The following is a 19,637-nucleotide window of genomic DNA, read 5'->3' on the forward strand; positions in this document are numbered from 1 at the left end:
CTCAGACCTGCATCTGCCATGGATACAAATACCCCCAGCACCCTCCCTGCTCACCTCACCCACCCCCGCTACTAGCCAACCTCCTATTTTTTTTTGCCTCTCTACACTCTTTAAAGGTCTGCCTTCATGCAAAGTACACTTATTTTGAGTCAGTCTACTATAAGATAATTAAGAAAGTGATTGTGCCATTTGTCTCTCGGGGGGATTTGAGAGGATGGAGGGATTAATGAAAAAAGATGGAAATGAGAATGCATGGCTCAGATAAAGGGCAAACAGTCCACTTTCTAATCTGTGTTCCATTTGCTTAAATAAAAATTTACTAATGTTGCTCTGTTAAAGGCAAGTACCAATAAACCGAAACATGTGGAATGTGTAAAATCATAAAATTTAGAACTTTGCATTGCTGGTTTTTAATTTAAAAGAAGGGAAGGAAAAACAAAACAATGCAGAATTGCAGGAGAACAAAAGGGAAGGCGGTGTAGTAGATTCAGGAAGAGCTTTTTGTATGAATATTTAACCAACACATTATGGATCATGATGCCAGTAAAAAGAAAATCAAAGTCGTGGCTTTATTCTGCTATACAGCCCAATATCACACATGAAAACATATAGAAAAGCCAGATAGATCTAAATAGAGATAGAGATTAGAGAACCATTTTTTGTACCTTTGGATAGCAAAACAGTCATTCAACAAGCAAAGTAGGTTCTTCTGAATATTTATTCCTTCTTTTTTCCCACTGGCATGATCAATCACGTAGGCATGACTACTAAAAACAAATAATGTGAGAGTCCACATTCTTCGCCTTCAAAAAACATAGAACGTTGGATAGAGAACAAGCATTCTCCTTTAATGAGGAAATGAGGAAATCATTCATCCAGTGTATGATTGAGTATGGTGGGGTGGGGTGGAGTGGGATTGTGGTGCTCAGTCTTAGCAGGTACACTTGATTAATTGCCTACTAAGCACCCTTATTCCCTTGGTAATTGTTAAATTGAGGTTGTCAAACAAACCCCAGAAACTAAAGTTCACGCAAAAATTCAAAAGATCTCCATATTTTCTACATTTTGTGCAATTTTTTAACAATAACAGACTACTCGAACGAGTTCAGCGTTTTCAGACAGATCGGATTCAACTAAGTGATTGGCTGGAAGAGGAAAAGCCTAAAGTCCTTATTACTATGGAGCTGTATAGAACTATGAATCTTAGAGCAGCCTCATAATACATATACATATGTACATACATACACACACTATTATTATATGATTACTATATATATGATCCTAGAATAATAATGGCATATCCTTCAGTCAAGTAGGCTTTAAAAGAATATCAGCTCTTTACTGCCACCCAAAGGTTAAAACTGCTGTATGGTCATTTCTGTCTGAATACATTCAATACATAATACATTTAGTCTTCTCAAATAATAATGATTATAGTTTCCACTCTTCAAGGAGCCTGAATGATCACCCAAACTAAAAAACACATTGAGAAACATACCAAGCCATAAAATAATCTGTTACCTACATGCTTAGAGAGTTGACATGTCAGCTTGTATCGCAGAGCACTGTGCTGTCACTGTAGACCAGTTCTCTAGTTAAAAAGTACTAATAACCACAAAAAACAAACAAAATACCCCCAAAAGACATAATGGAGATGATGGCAGCCAGTTTATTGACTCACAGAATACTGCTTACTACAATTTTAATAGTTTTACAACTTCTTTGTCATTAAAAAACACTTGATACAAAGTAAGGTAAATAAAATGGTTTCAAAGTCCTGAACAGTCGAGCTACAAAAAATACAATAATTATAGCAGAACTGAGGACCAAGGAAAAAAAACAAAACTGTCGTCTAATCAGTACAGGCACATTTAGAACACAAAAAAAAAGAGATTCACCAGGAATTGTGTTAACTCTCAGAAAAAGCCTGAAGTGAGCTGCTGGCATAAACAGAGTGCATTTTAGTGACTGGATTCTTTCACTTTTTCATTCCAGCTCTTTAAACCGTGCAAACATAGCCTTCCGCACGGCCTGCTTATAGGTGGCGTAGTTCCAGACAACTCCATCCTTCTTGTTCCGCTGTTGAGAAAGTGAGGGAGAGAAACACACAAATTTAGTCAAGTTGCCCATCAACAGAAGCCTAAAATACACTCTTGTGGTATTAATCAGTGTGGCTCACCTCTGTGGACTCCAGACCCAGCCCTGGTCTCTCATTGCCTTTGTGTGGGTCTCTGCAAGAACACAAGAATTAGGTCAAACATTAGCTAGTCTATGGAATGTATGTGTAATTCTGCTATCTATTTGTTTAATGCTTCAAATATTCTTATCTGTATGCCTTTTTTCAGACGGAAGTGGGAATGGATTTATTTTTGTTGTGGTTTGTGTGTGTTTTTATTCATAATTTTCATTCACCTTAGTGATGGCCAGTTCGTAAACGAATCGTTCTTCTGAACCAGTTCTTTTTAGTGAACTGGATGAACCGGTTCACCAAATCGGACTGATTTGTTCTAAACGGTTCGCGTCTTGAGTCAGCGCTGATCCACAAGTTACTAAAGTTACACACTTTCGGTCATGCCTGACAGTCGGTCCGACTCTAAATAAACTAATATCCCGGAGTATAGGTAACTCCTGTACACTGAACTGAGACATGTTGTGCTGAGAGAACTGTTAGCGCGAGCTTTTGCTACTGCGTACTCTTGCTACTTTGCTTATGCGTGAATTACTGAACCGATACAGCGAATCATCAGTACACTGAACTGAGAACTGTTTCTTTCGGACGCATCCGAGAATCGATGAACTGGTACAGCAAATGATCAGTACACTGAATGAACTGTTTCGGACGTGACCGACATACTGTTGATGCTGCGCATGCGTGAACCTTCGTAGCAAATTATACATATTGGGATATGCATAGTAACTAGTCATAGGCTATTAAACATTTTTATTAAAAAAAAAATCAATATATGTCACTCTATACATGTCAGTTAATTTTACTATTGACAATTGTGCAGGTTAGTCTGTATTTTTATATGCCGCTTTTTGGAAGTTGATGAAGATTAGTTTATTAACTTTGTATCTTTAAGACACGTAAAACATCCACGTTTGCATATCAATGCCTGTACTGGGTGTTTTAGTTGCAAAACTTAAATGTAAGAAATGTATTCAACTAAAGTTATGATTACAAAGAACTTTTAGAATGTGTTAGATTGTGAATGTCGTCATTACGTCAGGACGTAAAAGAACTGGTGATCTGGATTTTTGAACTGGTTCATTAAATCGAACTGTCCGAAAGAACCGGTTCGCGGAAAAGAAACGAACTTCCCATCACTAATTCACCTTTCTAGCAAGCTTTCGCCCTTTCCGTCTATTTAATAAGATTGCGTAATATATCGAAACATTAATGTTTTTCACAGGTCAGAGAACAGAGTTTAAAACAATAGCAATAAAATATACAGCTCTACTTCAGTTTTTGGGTTTGTGACATTCCAGAAAGTTTGGAACGATTTGCAGGAAAAGTGATCAGAATCAGCTATAAAGCTGGAATGCAGTGCTGCTGGTAATCTAAATGGGGTCACTTTAAGCTGCATTTCATTACAACACCAGTAAGAAGTTAAGATTTGATGAAATGATTATTTTAGACACGTCCAGCTGAGATAAGCTGCATGAGGCCTGCACGGGCTTTATGGAGTGTTGGCTCAATAACAAAGCATATTTCTCTTTTTTTGCACAAAAATATGGTTCGCTGTTGCATGGAGTTCATTAAGGAGGTGTAGGTTGGGCTACTGGAGCGAACCATTGACCGAGTATCTTGAGATCGGGGTTGCCAAGGGCCACAGGTTTCACGTTACATCGGGATTGTTTTGGAACAAATATTCTGGTGGAAAAAAAGCAAGTCTAATTTCCATAAACGCAGGCCAGGCAAACAAATGGAAAGTATATCCAGTGGATATGGTGTACAGTACAATTTCTGTTTTAAAATATATCATATCTAATGCAAAGATTGAGAAAAGTATGGAGTTGATAAACATTTTTGCGTTTTCTGCTTACCTTGAACTGCTGGGCCATGCGTTTTGCTGTTTCCGTTTCTTTGCTTCAGGTGGACTGCAAGTCTCTTTCATATGCATCTAAAGCAGCACAAGGTAGAGAAGACAGGTCGCAGAGTCACAATTCAGCATTGGCTTCATTAATAAAAACAAGCCTGTGAACAGAACGATATTGTTCTTTCCTCCAGGAAATGCTAACTGCTCGTCTACATGCCTGGCAGTTTCAAAAGATACCGGCTGTTTAAGAAGATACAGTACACTTCTCCCAAAAGACAAACAAAATCCGTACCTCTTTTTCCTGGTTTTCCAACGCTTCAAGTTCCCTTTTTGACTTTTTGATCTTTAAGTGAATCTCCATATTTTGCTGGTATATTAAAAAAAAAAAAAAAAAAAAGCAAAAGAGCAAGTGTAAGTAAAAAAAAGTAGTTCTTACTCTCATGTTCATTCATTCTATCAAATTCTACACCTATAGTAGCTAGTGGCTTGAGCATGTTTGTGAATTGGGGGCACCTTGTGCAGGTCTGAAAGCTGTTGATGGCGGATCAAGGCATCTTTACTGGGGAACTGTCTCCTGCACAGCAGGCATGCCATTTTCTTCCAGTCTGTCAGTCTGTCTTCTTTCTCTTGGGACTCCGGTTGGCTCTTGACAGGTGGGGCAGGTGGGGTAGGTGCTTCATGTTTCTCATGTTTTTCTTCTTCCTCATCATCACTTCCTGCTGCATAGTCAGCAGCTAACAAGCCCAGAGAACCCATGGGCTTCTGCAAATTTAGTATTTGTGTAAAGTGTGTGCTTTTAAATAGAAATAGTTCATCAAGCATAATAAAGGTAATGCTGCTAAAACAAACGTTTTTCCATCATTGTTGAAATTAGGGCTGTGTGTTAAAGCTCACCTTGGAGCCCTTCTCATCTTTCTTTGGTGGAGCAAGAGGCTTTTTGAACAAGTCGTCTCCCCCTGTGGTCTGTGAAAATGTGGGACAATGTGAAAAAGGGACTACCTAGTAAGGGACAATATTTAAATTCTCATAACCACAAATGAAAAATCTCAGAAACAGTCATAGATTTTTTTTAAAAACAGAATTAAAAAAATAAAACCGCTGCCTGACCTTCCTCTCAAATACAGCAAAGGCTGCATCAGCAGCTTTGGAAGCCTTCTTGTCCTCAGCTCCACTCCTAAGGACAGGAGATGGAGCTCGTACACTGTCCTTCTGCCGATTCTGGATCTTGGCCCAGCGTTCCATATCTTTCATGATCTGAAGACATTAGACAAGATATAAATGTAGACTAGCAAATTTGCACGCACACACACAATGTATAGTACAGCATATTAAACATTCACATGTATTTTAAATAATACAAGCACACCTTAAATGCTGCCAGGCTTCTGGGTTTGTCTTCTTTCTCCTTCTCTTTCTTCTCAGAGCGTGACATAGTGTCATCGTCCTCCCTTCGATCCGGCGCTCCTTCTGACCCCATTTTTAGTTCCTCGGCTGCCGCTGACTCTGCTTCCACAGGCAGGTTCTGTTTCTGAATGTTTGTACCCGTGTTTTCACCTTCAACTGGTATGTAGATCTTTGTGGTACTGTCCCAGTACAAGTACTGCTGCGTCTGAGCATTGTAGAAATACTACAAACACACAAACCTTTACACACTATACATGAACACGGCAAACATGCTAGAGTCTAATTAATCCAAATTGATCTAAGAGAAAGCATTTCTAGACCTACCCTTGAGTTGGGGTCATAGTACAGGGTGGTCTGAGGGTCATAGTAGAAGCCTGATGTAGCATCATACAGAAAGGCAGACAAATCTGGAGTGTCAGAAGCTGAGGAAAAGATGACAGCCTTAAGGTTCAAGATTCAAAAATATCACCATATGCGCAAGTTCCACATGGAAATTGTTCGGGTACTTTAACATAGATGCTGTAATAGTATTCAAACCTATTTTTCCTGCATGTTTATTAATGAATACATTCAAATTCAACTTTATAATTCAATTCAATATGGGCGTATACAAAAATGCCCATTGTCCTATCACAGCAGTGCAGAAATCGGAGTATGAGCAACACAACAGCTGTAACTTTATCATCGAAGAGCTGATTAATTCAATATAATGCACTGAATATAAAGAGTCAAGCTCCAGAAAAAAGAAATGACGACATCTTACTATAGCTGTAGTCCTCAGATTCACCAGCTGAGACAGTGTGAGTAGTGTCGCTTGTAGAAGGAGGTTTTTGCTGTGCAGCTTCCACTGAAGGCTCTGCATACATTGCACCCTGAACAATGCCAAAAAAAGGAGCTAAAAGAAACCCTCTGAATTAGGATACGAATATAAATGGATGTCGATGTGCATCAGAAACTCACTTGGTTTATGCTTGAGCTCTGTATTGACGCTGCAGGCAGGGAGAACTCTGTTTGCAAGGGCTCGGCAGATGCACCCATACCTGCATACATGAAAAGACACTACACCGTGTAGCTTATTCTTAAAACAATCAATATATTACACTAATTTCAAGTGTAAGCATCGGCCTACCTTGTGTGCTAGTTGGGTTGGCTGTGTGAGATTGAGGGAAGTACTGTTGCTGCTGCTGTAGAAGCAAATCGAAATGTATTAAAAAAAAAGGTAAACTCCACATAAAACATTATAAAATGAATCACTGGTATAATGACGCAGAGAACCAAATTTGCAACCTCCATAACATCAGGTGGGCAACCCAGAAGAGAAGAGTTTGACTTATCAAGGTCCCGCCGGTAGCTGGGGGAAAACGAACAGAAAAACAAAACAAAAAATAGCCATAAAGTCAAAACTATAACCAAATAATCAACACAGACAAAACTGTACTGACTTGAAGCTGGATTCAAGGTACATTGAAAAAATGAATCTCAAGTGCCATTTTTTGCTTAATTCCAAACTTAGTAAGAATTTCTGGGAAAACAAAATATTTGTAGCTTTTTTCCTAAGAAATGTTCTTATTTTTTCCTTAAGATTGTTCCTAGACCAAACCTGGAAAAGATTATTATATACATTTTTAAATCATTTTATGATAACATTTAACTTAATAATAACAGCAGATCACAAAAAAAAGGTTTTAAATGAATTTGTATGAGTAGGTATAATGAGCACGGTTTTAAATTTTAAATGCTATAAGCTGACGATTCTAAAGAAAATAAATACATTGCTATATTTAAAAATTTGCAGTATTGAATTTTGCTGTAGCTAAACCAGTCATTTTATTAAGAAAAAAAATTAGACGTTCTTAAAAAAATATAATAATATTAGTATGAAAGAACAATATTTTACATTCTTTCATAACAAAGATTTCAGTAAATCCATCCCACCAGGTTATGCTTTACTGTGTAACTCACTTCTGATTCTTTAGAGGTTTTGCTACTTCAGCATATACTCGGACTCCATCGATCATAATTGGACGAGGTTTGGTAAGCAGGTCCACCAACCGGGTCACATGCTGGCAAAAAAGATGGCAAAAAGTAAAGATCACGACAGCGATTTAAAGATGACAGAGACTCACACACGATCATAAAGCATAATGCTACCTCATGGGAGTCCATGTCGACAAAGCAAAAACACTTGGATCCAGGCGTCTTCCCTTTAACAAGGCGGACGTTGCGTTCGTCGAGGTAAGCAAAGGTATCCAGTGACCTCAAGATGGTCTCCACTGTAGTGGTGGGCAATATGTTCTTTATGATCATGGCTAAAAGGGGGAAGAGGTTGAAAAGGAAAGCTTACCACAGTGTTTAAAGACATTCTTAACACAGCATAAACACAATCCTCGTGCTTCTCAGCGAATACTCTCTCTGAAGATTACAAACAGTGACCAGGACAGGCGCTCTCCCCAGAGGGTTATGTGAATAGCACTGAACTCCCTGACCTGCAGTCTATCTACAGCAGCCAAGACCAGGATGATAGAGAAAGGTTGTTGTTGTTGCTATAATTTACTGCCATGTCAGCTACTGAGGCTATCTTCATGGCAAGAACGGTTAATAAGAACTAAAATAACCTAAAATCACAAAGAAATAAATGTGGACACATATAGACATCTTAAATGATTTTTTTTTACATATACATGACAAACTCAAACTTTTTGAGTGAAACCTTATAAAATAGCTCTTTAAATGAGTTGGCCTCATAAAATAACGTTCTGTGGTCATTATGCGCAGGACAGTCCAACAAAATATGCTTGACAGTAAGGGGAATGCTGCAGTACATGCACTGAATGGGGTCTTCTCCTTTCAGCAAGTATTCATGTGCCAGCCTTGTATGCCCGATTCTACATCTGGTTAAGATCACCTGATCGAATCTTGATTTCATAGGTATTCATTAGAGACCTGTTAGGAATTTCAGGGTGTATTTCAAACAGTTTGTTATCCGACCATGTATCCCATTCCTCTTGCCACTTATTTAGGTCATAGCCATTGATAATAGGTCTATATTCCAAGGGAGGAATTTGGCATCCAGTATGATAGAGAAAGACCTCAGACATCCGAACAAGAGAATCTTCTCTGTATTGTGGTCAGAGCGCTTCCGCTCCCTGGACCAACCAGGACAAGGGTTCTCTTGTATTTGGACTTTTCTGGACAACACGCATTAACTGAACCAGATTATTCACAGCACATTTTACTAAAATCGTGCATAGTTGCACATATCTAGATTGTATTCCTAATACCCTTCTTTTATTTGTATTGTAATTGTATTCTTGGTCTATTCTGATCAATTTTTATGAAAGACACTTATTTTACTGCACATCATGCCATGTATGGTTGTGCACGTTATCAGTCAAAGCTTGCACTCACTTCTGCTTTCCTTGAAAACTGGATCAGAGAATTGCTGGTTGGCACGAGGTCCTCTCTGGTTGGCCCATTCCTCAGCTTGCTTCTCCATCTCTTGCTGCTGGAGCTGCTTGTCAACCTGCTGCTGCCAGGCTTCGGGTGTCAGGGTGGAACTCCTCTGCCATCCGCTCTGAGAGAGGGGATCGTGCAGAGTCTTGACACTACCATCATCTTTTAATTTTGGGGGGTTGGTCAGGACTGGACATGGCAGCAGCCCATCCTGGGGTGGCGTGACTTTATGGGGTTGGTCATCATGCTGCTGGTTAGAGAAAACTCTATGTTTTACTCGACTTCCAAACAAAATTGCAGTTTGCTATTACCTTCAATTAGTTGATTATACAATAAAGCGAATGCCTACCGGTTCCTTCGAATTTCGCTCAGGTTGAATGTACTTCAGCAAGGCAGTCTTGCTACCGACTTTAACAGATCCCTGGAAAAGAGAAAAACAATAAGTCATGAGCTCGGAACTTTCGGACAGATTTTCCTCTACAAATGCATCTGGACATTGTTTCATCCAGAAGTCATCAAATCAGGTCAGAGTCTTTAGAAACAATTGGTAAGGACGCATGTGGTGAAGACACGAGTATAACATGCTCAGCTTGTATTGAAATCCAGAATATTGGTGCCTTAAAAACGCAAAAAGCCCTAATGTAAGAGTTTAAGTGACGAAAAATGATGACCAACGTTTGAAAAAGTAAAAGTATTCATCTGAAAGCATTAACTACCTCATCTTTATATAAAAAAAAAAAGAAAAGAAAAATTAATAATGAAAAGCCATTATTAAATTTGGTCCATTTACATCTAATGCAGGCAGCATGTAATACAAAAAAATAAATAAATAAAATTAATAATTACCATTTAAGTGTTTCACAAAAACATGAACGCTCCACCAGTTTGCTTTGTGTGAATGGTATAGAAGGTGGATAGAAAGTATAGATTATTTAATTTTGAAACTTGAGGATAATGGCAGTTCCACCGTTAATATCTGAGAAGAAGCACAGATCAAATCGCCGATTGTCAAAAAAATGAACAAATAAATAAAAAGTCGCTGCTGAGCCCTTGATCAAAACACATAAATGGTGACCCGTGAACTGACCCCAACTTACCTCCATAGTCAAGATGTGTAAACATGTTTCACATTACGATACACTTCTTACTAACTAAATGGATTTTATTTCAGGGGTTTCCATTCACTTTTACTATAGTCTAGGTTGCACCATAAGTCAACCTTTTTTTACTATCTACATTTATGCATGCGAATGGTGACATAGATGCAGGTCCAACAGTTCAAGCCTGAACTAGGGTTACTGTCAGAGTTGAGTTCTTCAAGGTTTTCCACTTGTCTCTACGGTTTTGTTCTGAGCTGACAAAACATGCTTAACAGTGGACTGGCTAATGCACAACTCTCCCTTGGTGTACAAGTGTGTGTGATGGGCTGGCATTCCATACCAGATATATTGGTGGTATTGATATACCTCACACTCAACGTTCCCAGGATAGGCTCCTCATCTACCAGGACCCTGACCAGGTTAAAGTCATGTCTAAAAGATGAATGAATGAATGATTTCTTATTAACTGCTTCCTTAACTCAATTTTAAAAGCCTTCATTAACCCAATGATATATGAAAATATTTTCACCCAAAAGAGTAAATTATCCTTAATGTAGTACATTCCTATATAACTGTTTATAGGTGTTTTATGTGGACACATTTACTGAATACATTCAATTGGCTGGTAACAGGAGGGAAATCTAGCAGTATCTGGCACAAGGTTGTAGCGTGAAAGGATATCTAAGAAACAGCTGATTCTGAAGCAATGCTTAAAATGCATAAAGATACACCAAAATTCCAGGCGAGCATCTTGATAGGAAATACTAGCAAGCACGACAAGGCAGCTCAAACAAAGAAAGGACTGGAGCGGAAATCTACAACAGAAGGAGGGATCCTACAGTCAGCACAACACCTTTAACTTTCCTTTCCATCAACCTCATTCAAACTTTCAAACCTAGCAGACGCGTCACAAAGTGGATGCCAGTCGAAACCTCCTCACAAGTGTCACGCTAGTAGAAAACAAATGAGGACCTGTGACAAAAATACAATAAAATGACGCAAAATGATAAAAGGACAGTACAGGGTTGATCTGACCAGCAAAAAAATAATCAGTGCAATCATAAATGATACCAACAAAGAAACCAACCATTCATTCATTTTATCATTTCCGAAGTTAGCAGCGCAAAAGTCCAACATCTGAAACAAGTCAAACAGAGCCGAGCCTTGAAAAATCAGACCCTTAAAATTTCAACCCAGTGAATATCCATGTGAAGCATTCCAGTCCGAAACTGAAACATGAAGTCAAACATGGGAAGCAAGGAGACAGCATTCCACATGACAAAAGGTAAGGGATGAAGATTCTTAAGAGAAAAGAAGACCGCCCAGTGGGAGTAACGTTGATAAGATGCCAAGAAGGAATCAATGATGGAGGTCAATTAAGTATGGAACAACTTGCAGGTCATGTAAAGTGGCAGAAATGTACTGGAAACCACCACAGCGCTAATTTTCGAAGTGGTGATGAAGTCGATAAGAAGCTGTGAAGATGTGTGAAGACTGACTGACACTGTAGCGCCAAAAAAGAAACAGAAGTAGTGCATCACGGCAACCTTGAAGCTGGATAAAGTCATCAGATGATAAAGTGACCGAACTATTATTCAAAAGAGTGAAATTATAGGCATTAATCCATGCAAGCCCATCAGTCAGGTAACGTTCGAGAAAATGGATCACAAATTCAATGCTTGCAAATCTTAAATCTGAATTTTACACTCAGACAATCCATGCAGTTATATGTTTACAAGCAAAAATTATGCTAATGTTTAAAAACCCAGAAACCAAAAATAATAATAATCAAATTAAATTGGGAAAAATTCACCAACGATCATGTGTTGTACCATTTCCTCCGTGCAGGAGAATATATTCCCATGACAGACGTATATATAAGCATAAAGATTTTCACTCCTTGTTTGCCACGCAAACCGGTTAAAGGATATCCTGATCCGTTTAACGGATAAATAAATGAGCTGCTTTTTTTTAAAAAATAGACTGCTAAATGCTTTCATAAGTGTTATAACTTTGTATAAAAGATGAAGGCGCTTTTGAGTATCCCCATGTGCCCCTCCCATGTTCTGTGTCCACCCAATCCCACCCTTGGCCCTGCCCCAGCCCAAGCCTTCTTTGTTTGAAGACACAGCTGCTGTAGAGGGACAAGAATGGGCCACCTGGTTGGACTCCATGAAGTGGACAGCATCCTCGATGTTTAAAAACTCCACATAGGCCGTATCGGAGCTGTAACCTGGGGACAGCATTTGAAATACAAATGGGTCTGTGTTAGTTAATTCCAGTAAATAGATAAAAACATTAAAAAAAAAAAAAAATCACGGTGAACATAACAGCGACCTAATTCTCTAAAAATCCATACATTTAGTGGTCTTAGTGGTGTGTCAGAATTGCACAAGAGCATTTTTTTTTGTTTTCGGTAATTGAAGAGCAATCACACAAACAAATGTTTTAGTTCATTCAGCTTGCATCGGTGTAAATGGAAGTTCATTGTGTCTGATGTTGCTTGAAACAATGGAATGCATGGTTGGTATGTTGTGTACAACCTGCCGAAATTCACACCTAAATATAGCTCACGTGTCTAATGACAATTTTGCTCATGATGACCAGGTTATTTATATATATATTATATATATATATGAAAATAAAACATTTCACATGTTCCGAACTGAACGGATATTCCCCTGTTTGAGGTCTGCTGTTGGAAAAACTCAAAACTTGCCAAACCGTCATCACAAGATTTAAAACAGGGATTATTTGTGTAGGGGATTCCTCAGAGCTTACTAGTCAAAGACATTTTGGGCATTCTTAAAGCTGAGAAGATCCAGCATGGAAACATTTTCTTGTTCAGGAATATTGAGGCGATAATAAAAATAAGAATTGTATAGGGAGGTTATTGTAACTTAAGAGTCCCAATTTAACCAAATGTCAAGCAACAACATAGAACATTTCTTTGTGTATATTAAGATTTCTATTAATGGAATTATTCAAATGTGCAAAACAGCTCAGACTTCGACCAAAAAAAGGCCACATGTGACAACCTCACGTCATACTGAGAAATATAATTGTCACGTGTGTGTGTGTACGCGCGTGTGAGATCGAGTGAGATCACATTCCCAGCAATGTACTGGAAGATCTGATAAACCCACAAACCATTTTTTTTTAAAGATGGACGCTGCTAAAACAGAGCTGCACAAGCTCCAGCACAAGATGCAAAAGGAAGAGGGACAGGAAACCAATAGTTTTAACAAGAAAAATGGTAGTATATTTAAAAATAAATAAACAACAACAACAAAAAAACTAAAAGGTGTCTAAGGTGAGATAAATGGCTACAAGAAAACCGTAATGAGCGCAAGGTTCGAGGAGCGAAAAGCGAAGTGTTTGCGAATGGTATAGAAGATTTGAAATTGCGAAATCTCACCTGGAACAACATCTCGTATTTTCATGCCTTGCATTGGTACTCCATCCCGAACCGCGAATGCATCCAGTATCTGTGAAATAATTTTTATATTTAAAGTCATTTAGTAATCACCATCATTAAAGGCGACATGAACGGGGTGGAAAAAAGAAAAACAAATACATTACACAAACTACCTGCTGCATTGTAGCAGTTTTGGGAATTCCAGAGATGGCAATGGTTTTTGAGATCTTATCCTGAACATTGGCATTCCGGTAATCCTGGTCCTGTGCAAAATTTAAAAGCATTATTCCAAACATTGGAGGTGACAAAAGCCTACAAGGAAACATCAAATGCTGGCAAAGAATCTGTAAGCTGAACCTTATTTAAAAAAAAAATTACCAAGGGTTGGGCAATGTGGCCGGAAATAGTATCGTTTTATTTATTTTATACCATTAATGTGAAAGGAAATGTATTCCGTGTGTTTGTCAGACATCAAGATTTAATGTAAACATCTTGTGTGTGTACTGTATACAAGTAAATGCCTCAGGATAAGCTGTCTTAACATGATCTTAACCTTCTGAAACACCCTGGTTTTTCCGCCGAAAATATGAAATGCGCTACTGATTTTTCATCTTAAGCAGAAGTTTGACTCTCCCTACGGTCAAACGTTTCAAAGTTTATAAATATTACTCTTTTTCCAGGTTTTGGAACGTCACCTTTTGGCTACGTAACCCGAACAACTGCTATAGCATTATGTCCACGAAAGACTCATTGTGGATCGTGCAAATGTTTACTATTTACTGTGAACATAAGCAAAATATCTTAAATTGCTCAAAACGTTTATTATTGATATCAGGTAGTAATTGTGTTCTAGAAAAACAAATGATCAATTCATCACCCCAATAATGTCTTCAAGCACAGTGAAATAAACATTCTGAACATTTCAAATTTCACTACAATAAACACCATTTTTCATGCAATGCACACAAATTAAAGACACTGACCTGAGAACCAGATGCAGTTGGTCTTTCAGGTGGAGCTGATTTGGGTGTTTTTAGGTTCTTTTCAGGTCCCTGAAGATCCTCAAGGATATAGTCAAATTTTTGCGCAGAACTGGTCCTGTAATCGATGTCTCCGTAGTCCTGGTCTCGCCTTCCTTCTCTGTTACTCTGTGGATCTCTTGGTACTGGCAGAAGGCTGCCTTTCTTTTGACCCTCATCAAGAGGCATATCTTTCCCCTTAAAGTTTCCTTGATCAACCGAGAAATGGCTCTCTTTGACCGACAGATTCTTGTCTGGAAAGAACGGATGCCTTCCCCCCGGTGGTATAGTGCTGTCAGGCTTTTCGTCTCTTGACCAACGTTGACTTTCTTTGTCTTTGCTTGGGATATTTAGACTGGGATTCAGTGGTAAAAGTGGTATCTTCTGAGGGACCGGATGAGGCAGATCTCTGCCTGGGACATCAGTTTGAACATTGTCCCAATTTCGGACTTTAGAATCTTCTCTTTCTGGTCGAGAGAACTCTGAATTTCCACGCTCCTTAGCTGGAATCTCCACCGATGGCCGCTCTCTATCTTTGAACTGTGATGGTTCTCCTAACTCACCTTCCTTGCCAGGTCCATGTGGAAATCGCTTCTTCACATTGCTGGCTAAATTGGGACTTCTATTCATTCTCCTGCACCACTCTTCTGAGAGGGAATTATCTTCTAATCGAAACCCAGACCTGTTCTCAGCTTGTTCAGGAAATTCTCTGTCCCTCAGTGTTGGTTCAACTACTTTAAGCATGTCTTTTTCTGGACCTTGCCGATCTAGAGGCATATCAGGTCTTCCCCGGAGATTCATGCTATCGTTACCATGAAACATCTGAGGAGAGCGATCCCTAAAATCACCTGTCTGTCCCATTCGATTCCTGAAATCCATATCAGATTCAAACCTTCCTCTGGGATTTAAGGGAGGGACGCAACCTCGCCTATTGAAATCCACTGACCTGTCCCGTGGAGGCATGTCCATACTGAATCCATCAATGTCATTCATGCCCATCTGAGAGTGCCCCATTTCTCTTATATGGTCATTTCTGTCCATAGATTCCATGGCAAGCCGCCTTCTAACATCCACGGGTGACATGTTGAAACCAGGCATGTCCATTCGAAATCTGTCCCTCTCCCTCATGTTCATAAATTGATCTTCGTGCCCCCTTATGTTCCTAACTTGCATGTCCCTGCCACCCATATCTAAAGAAGGCCGACCCTGACCTACATAACCAGGTGCATTTTGCTCCATCTCCAAACGTCTTCTAAAATCTAGATCGTTTTCGGGCATAAAGAAGTCTCGAGGAGAGTCTCGCCCTCTGTCAAGAAGACCCATGTTTCTTCCCATCATATCTGGGGAGTAGTCAAACCTCCTCATGTCCATGGGGGGTCTGTCCTGCGCTCCCATATTCATCCCTTCTCGTCCTCTGAAGGCAGGCATTGGTCTGTTTCTTCCCTCAAACATCTCCCCACGTGGGTCCCCACTGCAATCATACCATGTGGTTTACCACTGTCTATCACACTTTGCAGTAAATACACAGAAATCCCAAGCTTTGTACAAAATATATAAGCTGTACTCTCACAATATCAGACTAAGCTTGGGATTCTGCTGGCATCATGCTAACATTTGTACTTAAACTTTCTCTTAATGTAGGATCCTTTAAGCATCACATAGTCCGTCAAATGCAACACTATGATTTCATATGTGTAGAACACAAACGTTTGTGTGGCACAGGTGTAAATCAAATACAAAGCAATAAATATTTAAAAGAAATAAGAAAAGATGCTAATCGTTTGAAAATCGCATGCTTTCTATAACCACCATAATATCACTTCACAGTTAGAAATTATTTTGAGTAGAGATGACTTTGTTTAGTTTTCCTTGCTCCCATTGGCTACAATTTCAAGTTATGGAAATCACTGATTGCTAACAACTCCTGTCTGCTAGTGTTTTTGCAGATATAAAGAACCATCCTATAGTGAGACCCAAGAGATCGATAGTATTTGAAGATCGAACAGTGCACATCTTCCTGTAGGGAGATGACTAGTGTAAATTAGCAGGCATTTAGGAACTTTAGCATCACAGGGCCTTGGGGTGTCTGAGTCAGCCCAGGAACTGTGACTGGCTGCTATACAGGTCAGTCAGTCCCTCTTGGGCAGTCCTTGGACTTTAATAGAAATTCTATTCAGTTTGAAACTTTGGCTATGCGAGACTAGAACTTTCATGACTCCATTTCTAAGCTCACTTAGACATTCAACTTGCCCGAATATATAGACATGCAGTGTCTCCTCATAACGTATACATAATGTGCAAGAGATGATGGGGCGTGTCTATAAAATGACTGACAAGAGGCCAATCTGCATACAAATAAACATGCCATACCAGATGGTTGGCTTTCAGACTTCTTTTTAGCAGCTACATTATACACTTGTTCTGAGACAATACTATAAATATTATCACCATACTAGCAACAGATTAAAAAATTTAACTAATAATTGACTATTAATCTAAAAATGAATCTAAAAATGTTGTTTTGCCCCATCCTGGAAACAATAAGCACTTTGAATGAGCTTACCAAAAGGGCATCCCCCCTCGTGGTCCAGATCTTGAACCATTCCACATGATGGTTCAGCTTCTCAGCTTACACCAGCCTGGCCTGCTCAGAAAATTGTTCACCTGCAAATACGCTTCTGTTATTACCTCAATCCATGATTCATGGTCTTTAAATAACTGTTTTGGCTTTAAAACAATTCAACTCAAAACTGAACTGAAGCACAACACAGAACATATAAACTCAACTCACAATAAGGTTCATATCTATAACTGCAGAAAAGTAGTTCACATTTAATTGGTTTGAACATTTAAGTTTAGTTATAGAAGTGCAAAACATCTTAAGTTAGGAGTTGAATTTTGTTCAATGTTCTTAAGCTGAGATTTTGAAAGAGTAGGTTCTTCTTGCACATGCCACAAACACAGTCTCAGTCTCGTTCGCTCACTCACTCAGTCTCTCTCTCTTACACAGACACACTTCCAGAAATCCTTAAATAGACTGCTTTTTAAGTAAGAGATCCCCACACCTGAATTCTCACTGTTCTTATTGCTAGTGTAGGTCCAAACAAATGTCCATGCACAGAGGATGGCATTCGTTTCATATCTTGGATGTGATTCTTTTCAGCGCTTGAGTGTGATTTCCTTTGAGCAATTTATACATTTTCAGTCTACAATTCTGAAGCAGAAGATAAGCATATATTGCAACATTAAATAATAAACTATACTTGCTGCCTGTGTATTAAAACAAGTTGTTCTTGTCACACGTTTTCCCCCATGACAGAGTAAACACAGTGGAATTCACCTTAAAATCTCAGTACATGGTGATACAGTTGAGGTAATAAGTTCACATTTGCCTTTCTGAATCTGCAACACTTAAATATTTCACAATATATCACAAATACTATAATAAAAAATATATATATAAAATAAAAAAATAAAAAGAATTTAGTACTACCTTGACACAATACATCATGTTTACATATAGTTCACAAAATGTACTAATAACTGAATTTACACAAATTAACCAGTTTAAAATGTTAGTAGTGTGTTGTTACCTGGATTATCAACAAATGTAATCATAAAGGAGGGAGTGAGAACTTTTGAATAGGATGATCTGTTTAAACTGTTATGATTTTGTTTACAGGTCTTATTTTTTGCATTTAGTATTGTCATTCTAAAGCTACACAAGATATTTACAAATGAACCATGTAAATAATAATTTCTAAAAAAAAAAAAATTATAATAATAATAAAGTTTACGCCCCCATTGGCTCTTAATGTATGTTGCCTTCTAGACCATCAGTTGATATTTGCACCTTTGTAATAGTACAAGTCCTTCAGTTGTATACAATGTGGAAAAATATTTTGTAGGCAACATTATATAGTCACAGCTGTACAGGATTCCAATATGCTGAAGAAGCTGGACAAGAAAAGATTTTCTGAAGAACAGCGGGATATTTAACTGCTCACGACAAACAAGCAACACATGGGGAAAAAAGTTGCTAATCAATAAAAGTTGCTATGAATAAAGCAAACTTCTGATGTAACTGTTATTTGTAATATGTTATTCCTGGCAGAACTGAACAAAAAAATTATTTATGATTTCTTATCACTTACATAAATTAAATTTTTATTTTTTCCAGATTCTGCAAGGTGCATGTAAACCTCAACTGCATGTAGATGGGGAAGCATTTGAAATGTTAATGCTGTGAGATGGAGAAAATTGCCTGGACTGTTTAATGTCCACTACAAGGAGGGAAACGCCATTAGTCTACATTTAAAAGGTCTCACGTCCAACCCTGATGAATCGACTTCATAAGTTCGATGAAAGGAATTCGAGGTTTCAGAAAAATAAACAAACAGGAAGCCACTCACTTGTTTGACACCTCATTACATCCCAATCCCAGTAGCTACTTGGCAAATATCAGTTTTTAAGCAGTTTTCGAGCAACTAAACCATTAAAATATAGATTACAAACAGTTACTGTAATCATTCTTCCTTTTAGAATCTGATCTGAAACCAGGCTCCTGCTAGTTAACAGTACGAGAGCCATGTTATAGGAAAATGAAGCTAGTTAGCATAGCAGCTAAACATCTAACATGGAAGCTATCTAGAGTCGTAGACTAGTGCTCAAAATATAGCAAACACAGCTAGCTAATAATGCTAGGATCTAGCTAAAGCTTCATGTGTTTACTAACCTGCCATAATCACTCGAATAGCAAGACGGTTAGTTTAAACACTGAAATCCTACAACAATAATTAACAATCGTTCACGGTTAAATAGGGAATAAAAAAAAGAAGTTTCAAATAAACCATGGAACTAACCTTTGCTGCGATGTAACCGAGACTCTTTACAACGCGACCGGAAACGAGCGAACGAGATCAACACAGCACTTCCGGGAGATGAGGGGGCGTATTTTCAATTCAATTCAAGTTTATTTGTATGGAGCTTTTTACAATTGACGTCGTCTCAACTCAGCTTTACAGAACATAAACATAAAACAAAATATTATTATTAATAATAATATAAAGATTAATAGAACACAAAAAAATCAAGATTAATATTAGATATATTTAAAAGTGTTTTTTTATTTATCCCCAATGAGCAAGTCTCAGGTGACTCAGGTGACTGTTGTGAGGAAAAAAATCCCTTAGATGGTAAAGGA

The 19,637-nt window shown here is 38.4% G+C and overlaps 1 protein-coding gene across 6 annotated transcripts; it reads right to left on the bottom strand.

Annotated features, from left to right (window-relative positions):
• Window positions 1-1,649: 1,649 nt before the first annotated feature.
• LOC113642912 (RNA-binding protein 5) lies at window positions 1,650-19,385 on the bottom strand. 6 transcript variants are annotated; one of them, XR_003440679.2, is made up of 24 exons: window positions 19,297-19,385; window positions 16,998-17,098; window positions 14,399-15,905; window positions 13,589-13,678; window positions 13,416-13,485; window positions 12,157-12,230; window positions 9,247-9,318; window positions 8,853-9,147; window positions 7,596-7,753; window positions 7,407-7,507; window positions 6,732-6,810; window positions 6,574-6,628; window positions 6,405-6,484; window positions 6,208-6,316; window positions 5,769-5,866; window positions 5,407-5,667; window positions 5,148-5,294; window positions 4,935-5,003; window positions 4,554-4,802; window positions 4,333-4,407; window positions 4,048-4,124; window positions 3,794-3,874; window positions 2,180-2,231; window positions 1,991-2,079 (listed from the first exon to the last, which is right to left on the bottom strand). XR_003440679.2 is itself a non-coding variant. In XM_027146715.2 (23 exons), the coding sequence occupies exons 2-23, from the start codon at window positions 17,042-17,044 to the stop codon at window positions 1,987-1,989; spliced, it is 3,840 nt and encodes a 1,279-aa protein (XP_027002516.2). In that variant the 5' UTR covers window positions 17,045-17,098; window positions 19,297-19,385; the 3' UTR covers window positions 1,650-1,986. The 6 variants fall into 6 exon arrangements, 5 of the variants coding, with proteins under 5 accessions (XP_027002516.2, XP_027002514.2, XP_027002515.2 ...); XM_027146715.2 differs by lacking the exon at window positions 3,794-3,874 and having other exon boundaries at window positions 1,650-2,079; window positions 6,732-6,795; window positions 8,853-9,144; XM_027146713.2 differs by lacking the exon at window positions 3,794-3,874 and having other exon boundaries at window positions 1,650-2,079; window positions 8,853-9,144.
• Between the last annotated feature and the right edge of the window lie 252 nt (window positions 19,386-19,637).

The sequence above is a fragment of the Tachysurus fulvidraco genome, chromosome 5, assembly GCF_022655615.1.
Source record: "Tachysurus fulvidraco isolate hzauxx_2018 chromosome 5, HZAU_PFXX_2.0, whole genome shotgun sequence".
Classification (NCBI taxonomy): domain Eukaryota; kingdom Metazoa; phylum Chordata; class Actinopteri; order Siluriformes; family Bagridae; genus Tachysurus; species Tachysurus fulvidraco.

What these genes read in the sequence shown, in the direction of transcription:
- LOC113642912 (XM_027146711.2), bottom strand. Translation starts at nt 17,044, where the DNA reads ATGTGGAATGGTTCAAGATCTGGACCACGAGGGGGGATGCCCTTTTG. An exon ending in GAAGCCTGGCAGCATTTAAG is followed by an intron (nt 5,295 to 5,406) that starts GTGTGCTTGTAT and finishes TAATGTCTTCAG; the next exon opens with ATCATGAAAGATATGGAACG. An exon ending in AGCTTTCAGACCTGCACAAG is followed by an intron (nt 4,408 to 4,553) that starts GTGCCCCCAATT and finishes TTAATATACCAG; the next exon opens with CAAAATATGGAGATTCACTT.